Source organism: Homalodisca vitripennis, chromosome 6, assembly GCF_021130785.1.
Source record: "Homalodisca vitripennis isolate AUS2020 chromosome 6, UT_GWSS_2.1, whole genome shotgun sequence".
In the NCBI taxonomy this organism is placed as follows: Eukaryota; Metazoa; Arthropoda; class Insecta; order Hemiptera; family Cicadellidae; genus Homalodisca; species Homalodisca vitripennis.
In genome coordinates, this window is record NC_060212.1 from 99,099,810 (window position 1) to 99,121,768 (window position 21,959).

The following is a 21,959-nucleotide window of genomic DNA, read 5'->3' on the forward strand; positions in this document are numbered from 1 at the left end:
ATGTTTAACGTTAACTTGGATTTAAAAATAATATTACTGTTGAATTTAGAGAAGTAGAAATTATATACATTTTGCATGTTATAAAACTTAAATTCAGGTATAGATTTTATTTGTCTTTAAATGGCAGATTCATTATCATTAAGTAATAACCACTGGAAACTTGATAATTAACAATAAAAAAAACTATTTTTTTTTTAAGAGTTATAGATAAAAATTTTTTTGAAGATAAATTTTATTTTAATTTGACTTGTGTTTAATAGATGTGTTGTTTTTATATTGTAGAAGTCTTTATTTCGGGTTGAAAGTTTATTATTATCAATGAAATATCTAACTTTTCCACATTTAATACTTGAATTTTTGATTTTACTAAGTGCTTATTCAGTGCCTTTGTCTGTTTGATATTTTGAAATTCAATATGCTTTCTAATTTTTTAATGGCTGGTCTTGTTTTATTAAGAATGATATGAATGAACTTGTTAAATAATTTGAATATAACAACAGCCGAAAATTGTAAAGCCAGGAGGTAAACAAATTAGTAGGTAACCTAATTATTAAAAAACACAGGGCAAAAGTGAGCAACAATATAATAACAATGTAAAAACAACGACAAAAGCAAAACCGCAAATGTTCAGAGACTGGAAAAACACACAAAGTCGTCAGAATCAAGCAACCTAATACCAAATGGAATAGCCATGATTAATGAACAGCAAGAAGTGAGTAGCCAAGGCGTACCGATAACAATCAGCAGCAGCTTTCCGCGAGCGCGAGCAGGCCTCTCATCGGTTGCTAATTACAGGTCTCCGACACCGTGGATTGGGAAAGTTTGCAAATCAATCGGTACCCGCTTTCTATCATACCAGTAACGCATCACTACACGCCCGTAGAAAACAATCAAATGTCAAATAGAAAGTGTCCGCAGTGGAATGTTGACTTTAAAATAATAGAAGAAGATTGAGGTTAGAATAATAGAAACTATCGGGTTTCACTTTCACCTGGGCAAAGAGATGAGTGAGTACGCGGAGTGTGTTTGGGACGACTGCCACATCAATATTCATTGTTAGTTTGTGGTTTGTCTCCAGGAGAAAGTCTCCAGTGTAAATTACTGAATAATCAATTATATAATCATACAGGTATGACGTTCACATTCTTACATTCTTCCTGTCAACTGATTTGACTATTTGATTATGTCACTCTGTAAACACCATGTTACTTATCAATGACTTAACCTTGACCAAACACAAAACAACCTGAATACTAAAAAGCAAAGTATTTATAAACTTTAAATTCCTGGTTCTGATCTAAAATACTTCAATTCTATACCTAGAATTCTACTGCCAAAACAAATTACACTCTGCTTTTATGGACAATATAAATAAACTATTTACTATGGTTCATTATTTATTTTTAGATTGTACTTTATTAAGTTTCAATAATTTATTACGATAGTAAAAAAACAATTTTTTTATTATAATCTGATGTACTTAATTTTGTCAGATAGTAAAACATTAACCATTTTAGTGTTATGTCAGTTAATCAAATGCTGTGACATTATATTGTAAAATATGGTTTTAGGAAAAATTCAACTTTTTTATCACGTTGCAAATAATAAACTGAGCTTTAAAAGAAGAATACATTGTTAATAATTGATAAATCTAATTGAAATACAAAAACCCAAAATTTTTAATTTCAACTAATAAAGTAGTGTACTTATGGCTTTTTTACAATTTCTTTCGAGAATTGTCATAGTAAAGAGCAAAAATATTTATATAAATATGACATTTTATATTAGGCAGAATACTGAAAAATAAATAGACAAAATTTGATGTCAACTGCAACACTTATCGCACTACTGCTGTCCACAGCGATATACACCACTAAATGGTTTATACGGTTGTAGTAGTAACGGTTACGGTTTTGAAACCGTTAATAAAGGTATTATAACTTCTTTTCCTCAAACATAAAAAATCTGTAGATTTTATTCTTACTTTGTATGAAAGTCAAGTCAACATTAAATGAATGATGTTTAAAATGTCTGTATGGTTATGTTACTATCTAAGACTTATATGATTAGTGTTCTGGCACACAAGAAGCTTGAATGTAACATGAATCTTGACTCATCAGTGATTGGTTTGACGTGTGAGTAACTCTAATGCCAATCCTCATACTGCACTCAACATGTTTTTGACTGATAGGATTACTACAAGAGAACTACTGACCAGGATGACTTGTCTGAGGTCCGCCACGTAGACAGCTTCCGTCTCGACGATCTCGATGACAACTCTGTCTCGGTAGCTGAGGTGGGGATCACAGTAGCGAGGGCGGCTGTGAGGCAGGGAGGGTGTACTGATGTAGGAGCAAGGGCTGTGTACTCCACTGTCCCCTGACCCTGTGGGCAAACATCACTCTCATGGGTCTGATAGAGAGACTTACACTCACCTTCCTACTGACATCTTTTGCAGTAGGAGGAACAGCAAAGTCCTGTTTTTATAGCTCAAAAAGATTCTTCTGACAGCATAATTCTAAGCTTGGAAAACAATAATTGATTACAACTAAAAGAACTTTTTATTTTTCTCCAGATTAAAAAGATTTGTCTAAATTGTTCAAATTCTGATTATGTAACATTAGGATAGTTATAATCTGTTATAAGTTATCCTGAATGATGTTTAGATTTAACATTAGTCCACATTTTCCTAATCTGTTTCTTTCAAATACAATACTCTGATTGTGTTACAATGTTCACAATACTTTAGAAAAATATGATGGAATACAAATTTTTCGTACATTAAAAAATATTTTGTAACAACATTTTAATTCCAAAACTTGTATTCAATTGTTATTTTCCTTTCTTTACTGGTCTATTCCTCTGTTATGTGAAAAAAAGTACTCAGTATTATCTCAAAAACAGAATTGAACTAGAAATTAATGCCAAAATCAATTATTAACAGCATTAAATTGTATTACCTTTATCATATCTCAACTAGGGCAAAATCTGAAATTGAGTTACAATTTCAAATGTTTCTACTTTTTATTAAATCACAATAAATGCTTTAATTGAAATATCCTGAACACCTATAATTCAACAGTTAAGTGGCTAATTTTATGCAATTCACTTAAAGCTCTAAGTCACAATCTTAGAAAATATGATACCATCAGTATTAGTTTTTAGTTCAGAAAATTTAAACTTCAATTAAACATCCTCTGCCAAACATTTTATCATGGATTTTGTTTTAAATAGACGCTTATTTTCAAAATTCACTAAAACACTAAGTTGAGAAGTCAAAAACATACATTTTTGTACTTGAAAATACAAAAATGCACACTTAAACAATTACAGTTTGTACAGTTATTGATTTACAGAAGTTATAGTTTCTTATAAAAAAATCATAACAGTAAGACTGAACAATAGGTTGTTTTCAGCGATTCCACAAACCAGCAGAAGCACACCATGAGGCCTTCTGGGGTGCACAAAAGGCCCTTGAGGCTTAAGCTGACTTAAACATTGTGCCCAAACTTGCTCACCCTGCGAGGGAGTCTTGAGGCGCTGCAAGTGCGGTGGTCGCTTGCACTCATCGCTGTCCTCCAGGGACTCTATGGAGGCGAGGTAGGCGGCACTCTTGGCGGCGGCCCCCAGTCTCCGCCCTGCGCCGCCTGAACAGCTGCTGGTCACTGTAACATACAACTACAACTTGTAGCCATGCTTTGGAGATAGTAAAACAGCATGCAATGTTTTCATTTATTTTTGACAAAAGGCCAAAAATAGAAAATAGTCTGTATACAGGGTGTTTGAAAAGTATGGGTACGGCTTAATATTTTAAAAACCATAGGAGATAACATCTATAAACTGTGCACAGTGTCATATGGCTATGTAAACTATTTTTCCTTGCTATTACCATGACATGCCAACCATGGGGAGACGGCCCACAGAGGAAAACATGGAAATCTTAAATTGAAGCATGGGTCGAATGATACCTCAATTTGAAAGAGCTCACTTAGTAGAGTTGAATGCCGCAAACCGCATCTCAAAAGGTCCATCCAATCAGAAAATGGCGGGTTGTTTTAGGTACACATTGTGAAGTACGTTTATGCGCTGCCATTTCTGACTGGATCGTCGTATTCTGATGCGGTAGGCGGCGTTTCACTCTACTAACCAATGTGTTTTCACTAACTTTTTTTTAATTAGCAAATTATGTCATAAATTTATAACACAATAATTAAAACACAATAAATACCGATGATTTTTAGTTTTATTTCTAGAATATTCTAGAAAAAACTAATTTTTTCAGCAACAATCAATTTGGTTTTAGGAAAGGTTTAAATACTGAAGCAGCATTAAAAAGCTTCATAGATAATGTGTATACAGGAATAAATTCAGGGCAGAAAGTTAGTGGTTTATTTTTAGATATTAAAAAAGCGTTTGATACTGTAGATCACACAATTCTCTTACAAAAGTTATACGGATGTGGTATTCGGGGGAATATTTATTCTTGGTTTGTTAGCTATTTAACAAAGAGAAAACAATGTGTAAAAATTAATAATTCTTTTAGTGACTTCGGGTTTATACAATGTGGCGTACCACAAGGGTCAGTTTTAGGCCCAGTACTTTTTTATAATCTACATAAATTGATCTTTGTGATTCAAATTTAAATGGAAATATTACATCTTTTGCAGACGATACAGCTTTATCGTATGTAAAAAAATAATTGGGATGATATAGAGCAAGAGATGAATTCAGACCTTAAAGCACTGCAGTGGTGGTTTTCAAAAAATAACATGTTATTAAGCCCAGAGAAAAGTAAGTACATCAATTTTAGTTTAAAAACAGATCAGCAAATTTTTAGTAATTCAATTTTGTATCGATGTGTCAATTGTTTTGTGTAGTAAACATTCAGTGCCAACAGAACTGTGCTGTAGTATCCCAGTGCGAAAATTTAAAATATTTAGGAGTCATGCTAGATAGAGAAATCAACTGGAAGACACATATTGAAATTTTAAAACGCAAACTAAACAATATTTTAAGATTTTTTTTATTTTTTACAATACATTTTGCACTGAAGAAGTGTTAAGAATGCTGTACTTCTCTTTGGTCAATAGTAGGCTTGACTATGGAATATTTTGCTGGGGTGGAGCCTATGAAAACAAATCTAAAGCCACTTCTAACTCAACAAAAGAAATTCATAAGGTTGATTAAACGAAAACGAAGAATGGAGAAATCTTTTCCCCTTTTTGTTGATTTAAATATTCTTCCCCTTAAATATATGTTTGTTTTATAGAAGTTTTAAAAATATTTTATGTCATAAGTGGCAATTTACCAGAATTAAAAAAATAGTTACAAAAACAAATTAAGAAAGCAAGAACCAATACCAGTTCCCAAAGGCCTAACTTAGCATTTTTTTCAAATAGTTATTGTTTTTTGGGACCTAAAATGTTTTAGTATAATTTCTTCAATTATTAGTTGTGAGAATATAAAGTTATTTTCAAAAACATTAAAGAAGTGGTTATTGGGTTTTGATAAATTAGATTTTCTTCTCTGCATAGATTCCTAGTTAATTAAAGAAAGTAACAGTAAATTTTAGTTTGAATTTATTTAAGTGGATTTTCATTTGCTTTGTAACTGCAGCAGCAGCACACTTTTAATCAATTTTTTTTAGGAGCTTATAAAAAAATCAAAGTTTTATTGAAATTTTCTTTGAGCTAAAAATACTTTTGTAATAAAAGGAACCTCTCCACAGGCACTTGCCTCTAGAGGCCCTAGTTATTTTTGAAAATATTTCTTTTAATTTACGAGTGTTTTTGTTTTAATTTTATTTACAAGAATGTTACATTTTTATTTAAGTTTGCTCATTAAGTTTGTACATTGTGTATACATTTGGTTGTTTAGGTTACTTTATTGATGTATTACATTGTGTATACCAATGTATATAATGTGTTATTGTAATATTTTCAAAAATAAATTCTATTCTATTATATTTCTAAAGCTTAGATTTCATCCACAGTTACATGTTCAATTGTTGCCAATACTGCAAAACACTGAACTTTACAGTAAACATAACCTCATTATAGACATTATTACAACTATATTTCAAGTTTGAGGCTAACTCATTACTCATAATTTATTTTCATAAATCTGTTTTCATACTCTTGTTTAAAGTGACTCATTGTTTTGTTTTGATTTTAGTATCAACAATAATTATTCTACACACAGTTTTAACTTAGAACCTTATGTTCTGAGTCATGTACACTTTCATTTTCTTCCAATTGACAGTAGTACTTGGTTTTTAATTGTACAAATTAAAAGCTGTTATCAATATTCTTTCATATATTTCTTTTGAAATCAAAAATATTTTAATGCACATAAGAGAACAGCCCAACACTGAATACATAGTTATGGTTGTTAATCATATAAAGAATCTACACTATCTTTAGTGTACATTTAGAGACTCACTGTTTCTCAAATTCTGAGCCCTTTTTAAATGCAGTTGTGATTTTTGTAAATTCTCAACTTTTGATAATAACTGATAAGGCTAACTTAAGACAGTGACAATAAATATCAACTTATGCTTACCGGAAGAAGAGGACGAAGAGGAAGAAGACGCGATGGAGATGACTGAGAGAGGCCTGTACGCGGGTTTGGGCGGAGGTTGTGGGGGTGGCTGGCGGGGGGTGGGCTGCGGGGCTGCTGGAGTCCGACCTATCAGGGCATCATACATGCCCAGAAGTGTCGGAACCAGATCCTCGGCGGATGTCGTACCTGTAACATTACAAAAGCTGGTTAGTGTTGGACTTCCACACTGGAAAGCTACCCAAAAGACCAACAATGACAATGTACCATATGAATTTCCACAGAACTGTGTGCATTGGCATCAAACCAGAAATAAAGGGTGGACTACAAATACAGAGTAAAAATCATAATCCATTAAAATTTAATTTATATAGCTATAAAGATTCGTCACCATATTTTTTATACAGGTTATAAATTTTATGAAAGTGTAAAAAGCTCGTTTATAATATATATATGAGTACCCATGATAACTATGCATTATCATTAGGATAGTTTTAATATTTTTAGAACATTTCAAATTTTGATAATATAACAAATTTAGTTGGAATACTACATTTTAAAAATTTTAGTAATTTACATCACTGAAATTATTAACAGTCCAATACTGTTACCTCTACAGGCACATTATAATGAACAAGTGTTTTAAATTTAACATTTAGGGTAAAAACCAAGACTGCTTCACTACTACCTCAATATAGTAGGCCTATTGTTTTATGAGAGATTCGAAATTATTTATAACACACAGTTTATTAATGTAAGTAAAAGATTGGTTAATCAAAAATATGTTTGTAAGGTAAATTAGAATTCCTTAAAAATACATGTGCAACATCCTGTTTGTGGATCAAAAATTAAAACCACAACAACTTTATTTTTCCCTGCAAGTTTCTGATGAGCTACCCTAAACTCTATTCTTCAGTAAGTATTAATAGATAGTAGTAATATTTACACATGTTAAAAGAATGGTCAAGTTTTGAAACTCCCACAATGGTTTCTACAATAAATGTTCAGGTCTTAAAATAAGTGTAAAATATGAGTTCATGAACCAAAAATATACATTTGATACCCCAAATACATTTTTCGTAAATAAATCTTCAATTACTTATTGAACACGCAAATTAACCAACACATCAAAATTTATTGATTAAAGTTTCTTCCTGCAAACCGCTAACATAGTAAAGATAAACCTGAACCACTTGGTAGGTTATCCAGACACAGCACCTGATCGTTTAGGTTCAGGCGGTTGTTTATCCCTATCGAGACAGCCTCCCATGGTAAACACGAGCCACTCACTCTCTCTGTCCCACTCACAACCACTTTACTGCTCCAGTAACAGCTGATCACTACGATCTCCCTGTCACTGTCTGCAGACACAAACCAGCTGGTCGTGATCCGGTCCACTGCCATTCATCTGATGTGAATTTAATAGCGCTTATCTCGCGTCCCATCTTATCTCGCATCGGGTTGGGCAAATCTATCGCAATCTGAATTTAATTGTAACAGATGACAACATTGCAATCGTTTCTTGGAAACATCACTCAGGAGAGGAGCATGCTGAGTAAGAATTCCTAAATATTATTTACATTTTCGTAGAAGTTTTACGGAACAAGCCAAAACCTTTACACTTTGATGAAGACCTGGCCGTAATGACAGTCATCCTGAATGTAGTCCCATGTTTAAACATCGTGCACTTTTAAGGCCTTATTTTTAGTTGAAACTTTATGGGAGATGTCTCATTTAAAAGATAAATACGCACCTAAGCACTTATTAGTTTTTTTTGTGATTTTTATAGTTTATTCAGAGAAAAATCTCAATCATATTGTGCAAACATATTTAACTGTTTGAATTTCGTCGTTTAAATACTCAAAAATTATACTCTATACAAGAAAATCTAAAAAGCGTTTAAATGCGTATTTATTATAAATATTTTTAATGGACCATCTCCCATAAAGCTAAGATGAAAAATAAGGGCATGAGGTTTAACATAATTGAATGTTTTATTGCATACAAAACAATAGAAATAGCATCGCAATCGTCATACAATTTAAAGGCTAAAATGTTTCATTCTTCATTCAGACTCTCAATTTTTCATTCACTCAAATTCTCATTAATTACATAATTTTTTCCACTCCAGTCACAATGATCAGTCAGCCAATTGTAAGTTCCCCCAATTGCGTGCCATGAACTCTTCTGTAGACAGCTACCGAGACCAACACGGTTTTCAGACAAGTTCTAAATGCCTTAGGCAATGTGGCATTTTTGATTGAATGTGTGGCACACATCTTGTGCGGTAAAGCTATTTGTAGATAGCATTAATGCGCGGTACCAATGAACTACCTTTTGAGTCTTCTGGCAATAACCTCATGTTGAGTTTAAATGTAAAATCCTTTATAATCGTCAGAGTTTATTCAATATTTATTCATATTAGTTTTGCTTTGATCGTCTATTCAACAAATGAATTTGTTCACAGATTTGACCATGGAAACTTTCAATTTCAACAATTTGGTTCTTATACTGTAGCCTACTGCACATTTTTACAATAGTAAATGTAAATGTGTTTTATTTTCCTCCGTTCACACATTAATTTTACTAATGAGAGTTTGCACATTTTTACACAGTTTTTTAAATAGAATATAAAGGCGGAGAGAGAGGTCACCTAGCACTTGAGACAGCTGGATTGTTGGCACGGACTCTCCGATTGTGTCGCCTCTTAGGCTCCCACCTTTTCTGATTCAAAACTAATGTTCAATATGTAAATGTTATTTATTAATATCGACTACGCTCGATGGCAACTGGAAACACCTCTAGGTGGAAGGACATTGCGTTTCGAAAGAGCTGGATATAGAGAAACGACCTTGGGTCTCATCCCATAAGAACGGTAAACGGACTGTGGGTCCACGTCATAAAATTGTCGGGACCATTTCTTACCAACGTCTTAGGGGTGGACAGTGGGTCCACGGTAAACGGACAGTAGGTCCACGTCATAAAATTGTCGGGACCATTTCTTACCTACTTCTTAAGGGGGTGAACAGTAGGTTCACGATAAATGGACTGTAGGTCCACGTCATACAATTGTCGGGACCATTTCTTACCTACTTCTTAAAGGGTGGACAGTGGGTCCACGGTAAACGGACTGTAGGTCCATGTCAATCTATAAGAACAGCGTAAAACTTAACACTTTTACACCCGTATAGTTGGTGGTAGTTACGCTTTATCAGTTTTCTCGTAAAGTGTATTAATTTTTTAGTATTTAAACGAAGAAATACAAAAAAGTCAGATATGTTTTCCTTATTGATCAATCACAAATATCGAAAAAACTAAAAAAGCGTTTGGATGCGTATTGATTAGGCCTATATCTGAAACAAACATATCTCGTGATTCTACTACTAATGATGAGGCCAGAAAAGTGTTTGAAGTTCAACACTGTTGTCATGGGACTAAAATCAAGATGGCCGCAGGAACTCTTAAGTCAGCTAGACTCTTCGACTTTCTCTACAACCCCATGAGCTGTAACAGTTAAATGGTGGGATAAAGGAATAGAGAACTGAGCCTTCATCTGAACGTAAGTGGCCGCCACACACACACACTGCAATAATTGCAGTAACTGATGTAACACATCGCCTGTTTACACAAGAGGTGGCCTTGCAACAGTTGTTGACTGGTTGCTTGTTTATAAACACCGCACCGCCTACTCACAGCGCCGCCTACAAGGTCACTCCTAGCGCTGCTGGAGCTGGTGGGTTCGTGGAACCCTATTGTGTCGCTGAACTTGGCCCTACTTTCGCAAAACACCAGCTGTTCTGTGACTGAGAGGCCCGTGCGGCAGCTGCAGCTCACTACCTGGACCTGCTTGCTTGCTGCTTGCAAAAACACGAGCGTTCAGAGGCTGTTTCAAATAATTTATTTAATTTAAAATGCTCTGCTTATGGAACACGATTATACTAATAATGTTAAAAACTATTTATTATGTTAGCAATTTGTACAATCATAATTCCATTCATCCCTCCACCTAAATCTCTTCCGTACATTTCTACATTCAATCATTCAGCAATTCAAATTGTTCTTCTCTGGTGCACGGCCAGTCTTCCACTTCGGCGGTTCCCAATGACGTGCCGTGAGCTCGTCTTTACTATAAAATGCTTTGGCAACTTGCACCGTTTGTAAGTAAGTTTAAATTCCCTTCGTTGACAACTGAACTCCAAAGTGTCTTTCAGAACTACCAATCCTGCCTCTAGTTGCACAGATATTACAAAGGAACATTACACATGATAATATCGCATTTCGACTTGGAAAAGAGTTAGGGTTAGAGTTAGGACTTAGGGTAGTATCTACAGTTTCAACTTTTGAATGCTGGCCTGCACAACTCTCTCTGTTACAGTTCTGCTATTGTTCTACTGTTTTTTCTAGAATGAACATTCTTGAAACTTATGCCAATCCGTAGGCGAGGTGTTGGTAGATTACTTCATAGTATGCCGAGCGATACAAGACAATGTCTAAGTGGATAAGTGCTCAAGTGAGTTCTCGTGGAACTTTGATGTCACTCAGATTCGACATCTATGTCGTCCTGAGATCGTGTCTGGATAATAAAGACTGGACCAAGCTGACCGAGTAAGTTCAACAGAAGGTGAGCGAGATCGGTAAGGTTGCGTTCTTGAGAACGAACACTTGGAGACTTCTAAGAAGTCGATTGTTCTGATTGCATTAATAATATGACAATAGGAATTAGTGCATTAGTCCATGAAGTTACACCTTGTTTAGTTCAAAAGGTATGCATTAAATCGTCAATTTGGTTTTGGGTTGTATCTGTATAGGCTTACTTTTAGCCGAGTATATCCATGAAATGAATTTCATATACCAACAGAATTATGACAGTATCAAAACTGCAGATGGAACACGTCATGCGTTGAACTTGATGCCTCGCTCTACGAGTACACGAGTTCTACGAGTACCTAAACGAGTGCTATGCGCCTCAGTAACCCGTGATTCAAACTACAAGATCTACATTTCTACAGTAACATTTTGAAAATTAAATGGAGAAAATTACAAACTCTTTAGATACTGCAATTGCTTTATATTCTTTTAATGATATATGTCACTGAATTTCGCAACCTAACATAAGCTAATAAAATAATTCGAAGATTTAACAATGTTGCAGAATATGATTAATATGGCCGTCACCACACAAGCAGCAGTTCTGGTAGATCCAATGTGACTACCACTCGCTAACAGACTTCTCGATATCTTGATTTTAGTGTATTCTTGCCTGCACAATGAAAGTCTTCAAGCGCTGCCTTCTTGGATTTCGCTGATTTTGGCAATATTTCCCACTAACACCAACAACAATATGGCCGAGCTATACCAGAGTGCATTGAAGTAGTCAAGTGATCAATAGCATATACACTGCTACAAAGTGCGCAAGTAATAGACATTTATATAAAAACCCACACGTTCAAACAAGGCTCTTACAGAGTCCAACTGTAAAAAAACACTTAAAATGAGCGTAGTTTCAGAAATATAACAATTATATAACCCAAATTTGCCTTTGGCTATAAACACTTAGGTTAGAAAATAATATACTGTACAATAGTTTATATACTTGTACTTAAAAAAAATGCAGAATTATCGTTTAGTAACATCTTTTTATACTTTACTGCTAGTTACTAAAAATTATAGTCTACTATAATAACTTTACATGTTGAACTATGTATCTTACAAGTAGCCTACCAATTAATTATAGAGATAAAGTCCATTAAAATTGGTAGGGTCGACAAACTTGCAATAAGCTTAGGTATATCGAGTATGTTATTTATGGTTTTGTAATATGCTTGATTAATTATATATCGTCACTCATGTTTTACACAATTTTTTCCGCTTCTCACATTGACATAAACAGACCTTTTAGTTCGCGCTGTTTTACACAAAAAAGAGCTTCATAACTACAACAAAGGTGCGAAATAGAGTTTCCATGATCTACAGTATTATGAACCAAAAGTAAAAGGAGATAGCGCGTTATAATATTCCACTTTCGTACGAATTTGAAGTAATTAAGTCTAGACTTTCCACAACGAAATGGCCAACTGCAACTGCTTCACACAAAACCTGTCAAACCGGACGTTGAAGTCTCTATAGTGTTCTGCGTGCAGAAAGAGGATCCGGTGCCTACCTTTAGGCGGCCGCGCAGGGGGTGGCTGCCTGGCAGTCTTGATCTGCATCTCCACGATCCACACACTCGCGTTCACTGCCACACTCACCGCCACTCACTCACTCACTCACTCACCGTCTGCGACTGCGAGTGCCAGTGCGACTGACCGATCCCGCCACTTCGCCAGCCAGCCAGGTAGATGGTGACTCACCGCGGACCGGTTCCAGCGTTCCACTGCCGCGTTCCTTGTCTTGTCCCCACTCCCGCTTGCACCTCGCACCTGATCTCTGTTGTACCGACCGGCTATCTCCGCTACGCTCGGAGCATTCACATTACACCACTCTCCGCTGGGGCTAATATTAGACCCAGACCTCGGTCCCGTGTATAACAACCGGTTTATGGCCACGTGATCGTTACTATTTGCGTACAGCCTTGAGTGTACAGGTTAACTATAAACTGTTAATCCAACCCGACTATATGATTCCAGCAAAACCTCAGACTTTGGTAGCAAGACCTTAGAACTTCAGATTTTACATGACGTACCCACACGGGCTCACTCAAATTTACCAGGTTTTCTAATAAGGATCCAAATAGCATTTTGAATAACTAATCTCTAATAAAATAGATATGAAATAGTGATATGTATAACTATTCGATTTTTATTGCAACCCGTGGATCTATTAAGACCATATTTTATTCGGATTCACTATGTTTAAACAGCGTTGCATATGGAATGGTTGTGAACCCAGAGAAAAAGAGCAGAAAGTCAAACTTTTCAACGCTGTCCAAATCATCATGTCCCTATCGATTTTCCTTCCTAAATATTACTACAAAATCTACCACGCGAAACCCCAGGTATTAGTATAGAGTAAGGGATATAATACCACCCTAAATTATTAAATACGTTCAAATTTCGTTCCATTCGCATGATTTATTCACTGAAACAAAAAATTGTAATGCTCATTTTGTCAGACGAGACACAACGTTTTGATGTGTATTATGGCGTGGTTTTGTCAATTATAATGTTTTAAATTTTACATTAATATTTTTTATGCGTAAACGTGCTCTATAATCATGGAGTTCCAAATAATAAATCAATGGTAAAGAGGGAGAGGGGTAAAATATGTGGCTGCCTCAAGATGGACGATCAACACAGACTGCACAGAGTTTTCGAGTCAACACAGACTTTTTCAAACGTCGGGGGAAGAGGAATTCCATATAAAAACTTTAAAATAATCAGAAGAGCACATTGTCACCAATTTCCTCTAAGACTGTGGAACAAATTTGCAACTTCAGTGTCTTAGTCTCGCATTATTTTTGCCACATCAACGATGGGTGTTGTTAATGTCTGAAGTAGTCTTGACGATAATGGCGGAAGGGGAGATGTGACGATGGACCGGGGTCGGCTCGGCGCCGGACAGAGCAATCAATGTGCGCCTGCTAGCACACACGCGCCTGAGACCGGCAATAAACTGTCCGATAACACCGTCACCGTCTCTGTAGCCGTAACGGTAACACGGTAACACGCTACGGGACGGACCCACGTTATCAAAGCGTAACAGAACGTTGAATCGCTTTCACCCGGCGGCATTGACGTCAGTGTGTTATCACTCGCTGACGCGTGCAGGAATTCTACTTAGATGAGTAGGCCATTCCTAACTGAGGCCTAAAATGTGGAGAGGAAGGAAAACGTGCCAATGGCTCCCACACAAGATTAAGGATTGTTCAAACTTACTCCTACAACTTTCGAGGCACGTGCAATCTTATGTTCCTGACCTTAAAATTAGAAGTATTTCGTGAGTACAAAGGTCACAAGTGATCAAATCATAAACAATTATTTATCCTTAAGAGCTAGCTACAGTAAAGCGACCTTGATTTTTATCTCAAATATGCGCGATAAAAGTGTTACGCATCATGCACTTTCACGTCCATACCTTTGATCGTAGTGTTACGTTTGATTCCGCATTTTGAAGATATTATAGGCATTCAACCTCGTTTTGTAGGTTTCTCGTAAATTTTATAAATTCGTAAACTTACTTATCATTAAAAGTATACTTTTAATGATAAGGCGCAGAAAAGTGGACTTTCTTTTGAATAACCAATAAAATTACCGAAAAACTAAACTAGCGTGTGGATGCGTGTTAATTATACATTGAAAATGAGACTTCTCCCATGATTCTACAACTTAAAAGAAGGCCGTAAAGTGTTTGAGGCTTAACACTGTTCTTATGGGGCTAGAATGACACCCTAAAGCCGGCTGGCTTTTGATAAACTTTTGACTTGTTTTACAAGATTAGGCGAACCCAGCGAGATTGATCAACAGGGGCCAGAACATCCACAGATCTAGATCCAGAAACTGACACCCTACAATCGTGTAAGAGCAACGGCTAAGTTTACACAACAAAGCGTTCCTTTCCAAAACGACGACCGGATAAGATACCGTACCTGACTGACTCAACACCGACAACGACAAGTCGGGTTTGTTGATGTAACCGTGACAGCATTGCGCTCCAAAGCGACCGCCCAACCTCTTCCATTAGTCGGCGGTAAACCCGAGGCCCCATTACAGTACCGATATAGACCGGTAAATAGTGAACACGGAGAGCTGGGCCAGGGGTCACGCCGCCGATGTCCGCTCACCGCTCACTCTTCTTCGCCTCTCGGCGTGCGGTACCCTCCCGACACGCCGCTTGTGATTATATCATATTGTCTGTCGGTCTGTGTGGTGGACCGTGACAATTACCACGACCGGGCAGTCCATAACACCCGTCGTCAAACCTCGCAGTCGTAGCGAGGATGGACCGTGTTAAGAGTACAGACCAATGTCAGATTTAGTTCTTACAAGCTTATTATCATCTTAGTCCTAATACATTTCAGCTACAGTGTGGAGAGCTAAACTCTGCTAACGTATCTCGTGCATTGTAGTGGGTACGGCGGTTATCGCAAGATAACCGCATCAAGCAACGTCGAGCGTGGCTGCTGCTTGGATGGGTGACCGCTGAGCGATCCTGTCCTTGCAAGCAGCCCGCCTGCCCGGCCATTGGTGGTGGTTCGGAAGTCACCTTTAAGCCGTTATTCCCAGGTTAATTATTTCAGAGTTTGGGGCTTCTTAGCCCCAACTTCGCCTGGTAGAATAAGATATTCTTTAACTTTCAAAGTGTTATCTTAAACCAAAACTACGAATAATATGCACCCGTCGGTACAGTCGAGATGAATGTGGCGAAGCTTTATCTGGTTGAAGCTTAACCAAGTAACGCACTTGTAATCAAGAATATAGCGTCAAAATGTCTAAAACATAATTAAATCAAATCACTTTATTCCACATAATACATAATTAGTATATACAAGCAAATGACAAAGATTATTCGTATTGGATAATCTTTACATCTACATCTAATTTACATCCTGTGATTGGTCTTTGGTTAGTTGAGCTTCAACCAATCACGACAAAAGTCTGCCTTGTTCAACTCAGCTGTACAGGCCGACACGCATTATTGGCAGTTTCAGTAATTTGTTAACTGGTTGCTCAACACAATGGTGCCGGAATATTTGAACAATTTAATTGTGTGAGCAATGTTTTGACGCGGTGTGATCCGACAAACTTAAATGTTGACCAATACATGGTAAAACATACAGCATATACATGCAAAATAAAAAGGATTAAGAATATTTTTAATGCGATGGATAATTATTTTGCAATAATACGTTGTAACTATGCACACGACATGAAAGGTATAATATTCAGAATAAAGATATAAAACCTAGACACTTCGTTCTACACGCGTTCTTTGTTTTCCGGTTGAACCGTATTGTTTTAAGGAATTTTAAAGAAGAGATAAAGAGGATTCAAGGACAAATTTGAGAATTAATTACCTTAGTAGTTTAGTTCCTCTAGCTAAATTCATAATGCTCCATTGGCTATATCAAATGCACTGCACATACTTTTATTATATACAACCTTTAATTGTTGTCTCAATTTGAAAAGAATACAAATTAAAATGTTCAAATAGTAATTCAAGGTCAATCAAGCAAGCTATCATACCTTAGATAATGTTTAAAATAAATTTTAAAATGCAGCTTCTGGATCCATTATAGGCAACTAAAATACGGGTGAGTTCAGACCTCCTACAGTATCACTACCGCCATTCTAATACAACCACAAAGCCAGGAACTATCAACTATTACTATGTTGAATTTCGACCTATCTAAAGCATGAGTCACGACAAACTCGAAGACTGAAGCACACGAAGACGGTCCCCAAATTAGCACAGAAAAGCAATTGGCTGGGACGCGGGTTTTGCCTGGAATCTCGCAGGGACCATTATTTTTATTCGGAGAAAAAACGAGAGCAGCCGGAATGTCGCCTATTGTTCCCACAGTCGAGGTGGACGGAAGGATTGTGAGTAGACCACTGGAAGGACACGCGCTGAATAATACATGAGCATGAGCGTGAGTCGCGGGGGCCCGGTGGGCGCCACAGTTTGGCACAAGTCCGCTAACAGAACCCCCTCTCTAACGATCGGTGGTTATCGATGAGAGGGTAGGGGTTGGAGCACGGCTCGAGCCACAAAAACAGGTTCTTCGGCCGGCCGTTCACGCATGTTTATTTGACACCTCTGAATTGCGTCATAAGTGTCATGTGTTATCTTCCAGCCCACCCTCATTCAGTCTGGCTGGCACACAAAAAGGATTCCAACATTCACCTTCTCAACGAAACACTTATCTTTTTCGTTTCACACTTTGTTACACGGGTCTTATTTATTCAAGACAATGAATTGAATTTCTGTACAAGAACGCTCTTTGGATGCTTACCAAATTAATCCAAAGTAAAAATGATTTAATACATATAATAGTTTCACATTTCTCCCTCTAGCCTATGGTTTGTCAATACAAATACAGAGAGATAATGATAACAAACAGAATTCAAAAAATATTCAGAATACAATTAATGAACTCAATTCATAACGCGATAATTCTCAAAGTCAAGTACAAGTTCACAACGATTTGTGTAAGTTAAGGGTAAAGATAAAAATTATCCTGGAGGTTATTTATGGTTTGAGAATCAAACCTAAATATAGTTGAGAAGGTATTTGGTTTCTCTCTCTCTCTCTCTCTCTCTCTATAAAAAGGCTCGTAACATAACAAAACCACTGGAAAGGGTAGAAATGGAAACTGTAAAGAAGACATCCAAAGAGTCCTATTTTTCAATTAAATGCCAAATGTGAATTTGTGTTGACCACAGAAACAGAGTGTACGAATAAGCAGAAATACTTTGTTTGGAGTTTGTTTTTGACGACTTAAGGATTATGAGGGAAACAGGATTTATCCGGACATTTGCCATCGTCCAGTGATACAAAAACATCAGTGACACTACGTTTCGAGATCTGTAATCTGATCTCTTCTTCAAGTAAATAACTACCTAACACATAATAACAATCTAAGTTAAAATAAACAAATCATACCAGAGCGTTTTGACCCGCGTAGGTCAGGAATCACAACCACCATGTTGTGTGTCAACTTCACTAGGTATCTAAAACTTAATAAAAAACAAAGCACGACACTAATTAATTAAACTGAACTACAGGATACAGGTCACAATAGGTTTGGATTCGCCGGCCACCCACCTACGACAGTTATTTACCTGATGAGGATATCAGATAGCAGATCTCGAAACAGTGTTACTGAGTTTTTGTAATACTGGACGATGGTAAATGTTCGGAAAAAATATGTTTCCTTCAAAAGCAGGAAATAAAGAGGAGGAATTGGTAAGAATCAGTTGAGCGAGCACGACGCCAGTGTCAGGGAAAGTAAAGTTGACGCCGCTGATGCAACTGAGCTGCTGACTGCTGCAGTAGTCTGCCGCTGCAGATGAGATGATACGGTCGACGTTACGTCAGTGCAGTCATTGCGATGCTTGGCGGAGTGCCAGCAAGGTCAGCGGCCCAGACCGAAATGTTGGCGTCCCACTGACACAGGAACTATAGCATCACCTCACACTCCAACAATAACAATCTTTAGATTTCGTCATTCGTCATACACGGCATCATCAAGATTCTAGGCATATAGAACTTTATATAATCGATGTTAATACTTCAATGTCTCTACAGTACAGTTCACGATATTCGAATGACTGACGTTCAATGAACAATCAGTTATAAACCCGATATAATAGAATATCAAAGGACCTGACTTAACGTAATGAAAGGGATAGTGCACAGAAGGATACACCGACGGGCGGATTGGACGTTCAGATAGACAGACATACAGTCACACGGACTGACTGAGAGACGGACGGACAGACGAATTGGGCTTTGATCTTTTGACCTCAAAATGAAGAGTGGTGATCTTCCTCGGACGAACGGAACTCATGTACCACGTTTCAAGTTTCTAGGACCTTTCTGTCAAAAGTCATTGCACAGACAGACGAACAACGAATGATTTCAGAAGGCCCGATCTGGTCCTTAATAGATACGATCACGTAAGTTTCTCTGGCTTATTTCAGGAGATATGGGAACTATTCTGCTGCTTAAGTTGAGAGTAAAAGGTTTAAAAATGCCTTCGTACACATTATTTTCTAATGCTTTTACAAAAAAAGAACAAAAAACAAAATGAGTGATGATGATACAATGATTTTCCAATAATAATTATGCATCAAATAGCACAATATTTTCAGTGGCATAACTAGGACTTGTCTTTGGGGGAAGGAGGTGGGTGTGACTGAAGAGCACGCCTCGCCGGAGGCATGGCTAAATCTGAATAAATCTAAATTAGAATTAATTAGATACGCCTAATTTAACTGCTTGCGTTTGCATTCTGTTATTAGATTTATTTGCATTTTTAGGGTCCTCGGGAGAAGGGTCTAATCAGTAAACAGTTGACCCCACTTTATAAAGCTTAAAATTTGGTTTATCTGTACTTCAAATACTTTCGGATTCCTAAACGCAATGAACGCTTTGTTTGTCCTGGGCATTATATGATGAATTTATCCAAGAATCACAGATTAGTACATTTTATTATTATTTGCATAAGATGATATTTGTAAACATTCGCAAGCAATAAACCGAGAAGAAGAAAAAGCAGAACATGGTTGAGGTTGAAAGTGGCGGATTTTGAGGAAATTTCGGCTCTCATCGCATTCCTAGCTGTCTCTTATTTCTATTGTCTTTAACGGATGTATAATCCCAAATCCTGGATAGCCATCGTCATTTTATTTAGCATTCAAACACCCGCCCTAACACTGTCTCCTCCACTAAAAGAGCTACCGGTTGAGCACTCCAGGATCCGCGAACATTACATTCTCTCGCTATAGCTTCCAACCACTCGACACTCCAGGGCCACTCCCTCACAGTCACGTGTGTTTACAGCCGACCATCGGAGCTAGTGGCAGTGCTACGTAACCGCAAGTTTGTTTAGCCTCCCACGCCTTCATCTCTCTGCTAGTCTTGTCCTACACCCGATATCTATGTAGTGGAACGATCTCTTCCTACCACTTCTACGTAGCTGTCAAGAACGCAAGCCTATAAAATATCTTTTCCAGTAAAACCAACCTTACTTTTTACTTGGAGTTTGCACAGTTTGTCTGGAGCCTCAGTTTGCCACAGGAGCCACAGTTTGTACGTCACATGTGTCTGGAGCCTAGTTAAATGACTCATACATAACTAGGCTTTTTCTGAAAACCACACTTTTCTCCCAGAAATTTTCTACTTTACTTTCTGAAAATTAAAGATGGAGTGTATATTGTAATTCAAGAAGAATGAATAATGGTGCCATAAAAAATTGTTGAGTGAAAAAAATAAAATTATGATTTTGAAAGAACTTTCTTACGTACGTACTGAACTATTCGCATTGATAAGAACATTTTGCATTAAGAATTCTGAAACTAACACTTATTTCGAAAGCCAGTCGTAAATTGTTATAATTTATTTTACAACATTCTCAAGTAAAGTCATCTTTTTTCCGCCTTTACTGTTAAAGACTGGAGATAAATTGAGTGGGACGGGGTATACTTAGTTCCAAAGCACAATCACACAAAAAGAGCACGAACTGCAAACGCTTCACGAGCGAATGTAATTGGTCCCGGAACACGTGCAAGCCGAGCAGTTCACGTGCACGCACCAGTCGGGTTACATTACGCAGATCCTGCAGACCCAATCCAATTAACGAAATCGGCAATCTACACCCGCCGTGTTTCACTTGCTACCCATAAAACCTGACGGGGCCGCTCGCTCGCAGGTTCCCTTCTCACCCTCCGCGGCGCGCAGACCGCCGACCGCCAGATGTCGACAGACGCCATCTTGGAAACGTTTTGCATCACCGGTTCCCAAGTGTTTGTTGTTCCGACTTGATCCGTCCGTGGCCGGAACCGAGGAGTACCACGGGGAACACGTACGGTCCTTAGGTTCGTCCACACCCGAACTGGTACATGGATACAGCAGAGTGCGTCATTGACGAATTCACTTTGTCCTATATATCAATGTGTAATTATCACAATACATCATTCATATATTGACAACGAATTACGTCATTCGCTATTTGAGTTCATCAATCAATCAATCGGTGTTTATTGCGAAGATATGATTTACATGTAGGCTATAGCAAAAGTCAATTCGAGTTCAGAGCTAAAAGTTTGTACATTCTTACCACATCAGGATCACACTTAAACATACAATTCAACATTCATGTATCCTTCATCTATTTACCAATTTTCCACCTACAGCGCCGAAGTCGCCGAATCTCCTGACTGGGTAATATCCCAGTCAGATGCCAAAAACTCGGTAACATTATAAATTTCTTGTGATGCTAAAAAGCGTTTCAAACGAGATTTTAGCACATTGGGTGTTGCGGCATTCTTCATAAAATTGGGCACCTTGTAGATGAAATGAACACCTGTCTGTGAGAACAGATGTTCATAAACCACCGTTCTGTGTTTACCAGTCCGGTAGTTTCCTCTGCCTCTGGTCTCATACGAATAAATATATTGGCCAGTTGTCATGGCACATTTAGAAATACAGAACAGAGTTGTTTCGAAAATGTAGAGACTTGGCAGAGTCAACAGCCGAGATGTTTTGAAGGTTTCTCTACAAGACCTAAAATTCACATGAACTATTATTATTCACATTGCTTGCTTCTGCAATTTGAACAGTTTCGGCAACTGGTTGTTTGCACAAGTACCCCACAATATCACTCCGTAGGTGTGGTGGGGGTAAATCAATTGTTCATGAAAGCGTTAATCTAAGGATTCACAATTTATTTTTACTGCCAA

At 37.2% G+C, this 21,959-nt stretch overlaps 1 protein-coding gene across 5 annotated transcripts in view; it reads right to left on the reverse strand.

Moving 5' to 3' along the window:
• LOC124364634 overlaps positions 1-21,959 on the reverse strand; it is a 189,915-nt gene that overhangs the window by 19,037 nt on the left and 148,919 nt on the right. For 3 of the 5 annotated variants that reach the window (XM_046820254.1, XM_046820255.1, XM_046820258.1), the window contains exons 2-4: positions 6,562-6,747; positions 3,519-3,665; positions 2,216-2,385 (exon numbers count right to left, since the gene is read on the reverse strand). In XM_046820254.1, coding sequence (XP_046676210.1) covers positions 2,216-2,385; positions 3,519-3,665; positions 6,562-6,747 — 503 coding nt within the window. Of the gene's footprint in view, positions 1-2,215; positions 2,386-3,518; positions 3,666-6,561; positions 6,748-7,776; positions 7,902-12,718; positions 12,886-21,959 lie in introns of those variants that run through there. The other 2 variants (XM_046820256.1, XM_046820257.1) reach the window with 2 other exon arrangements.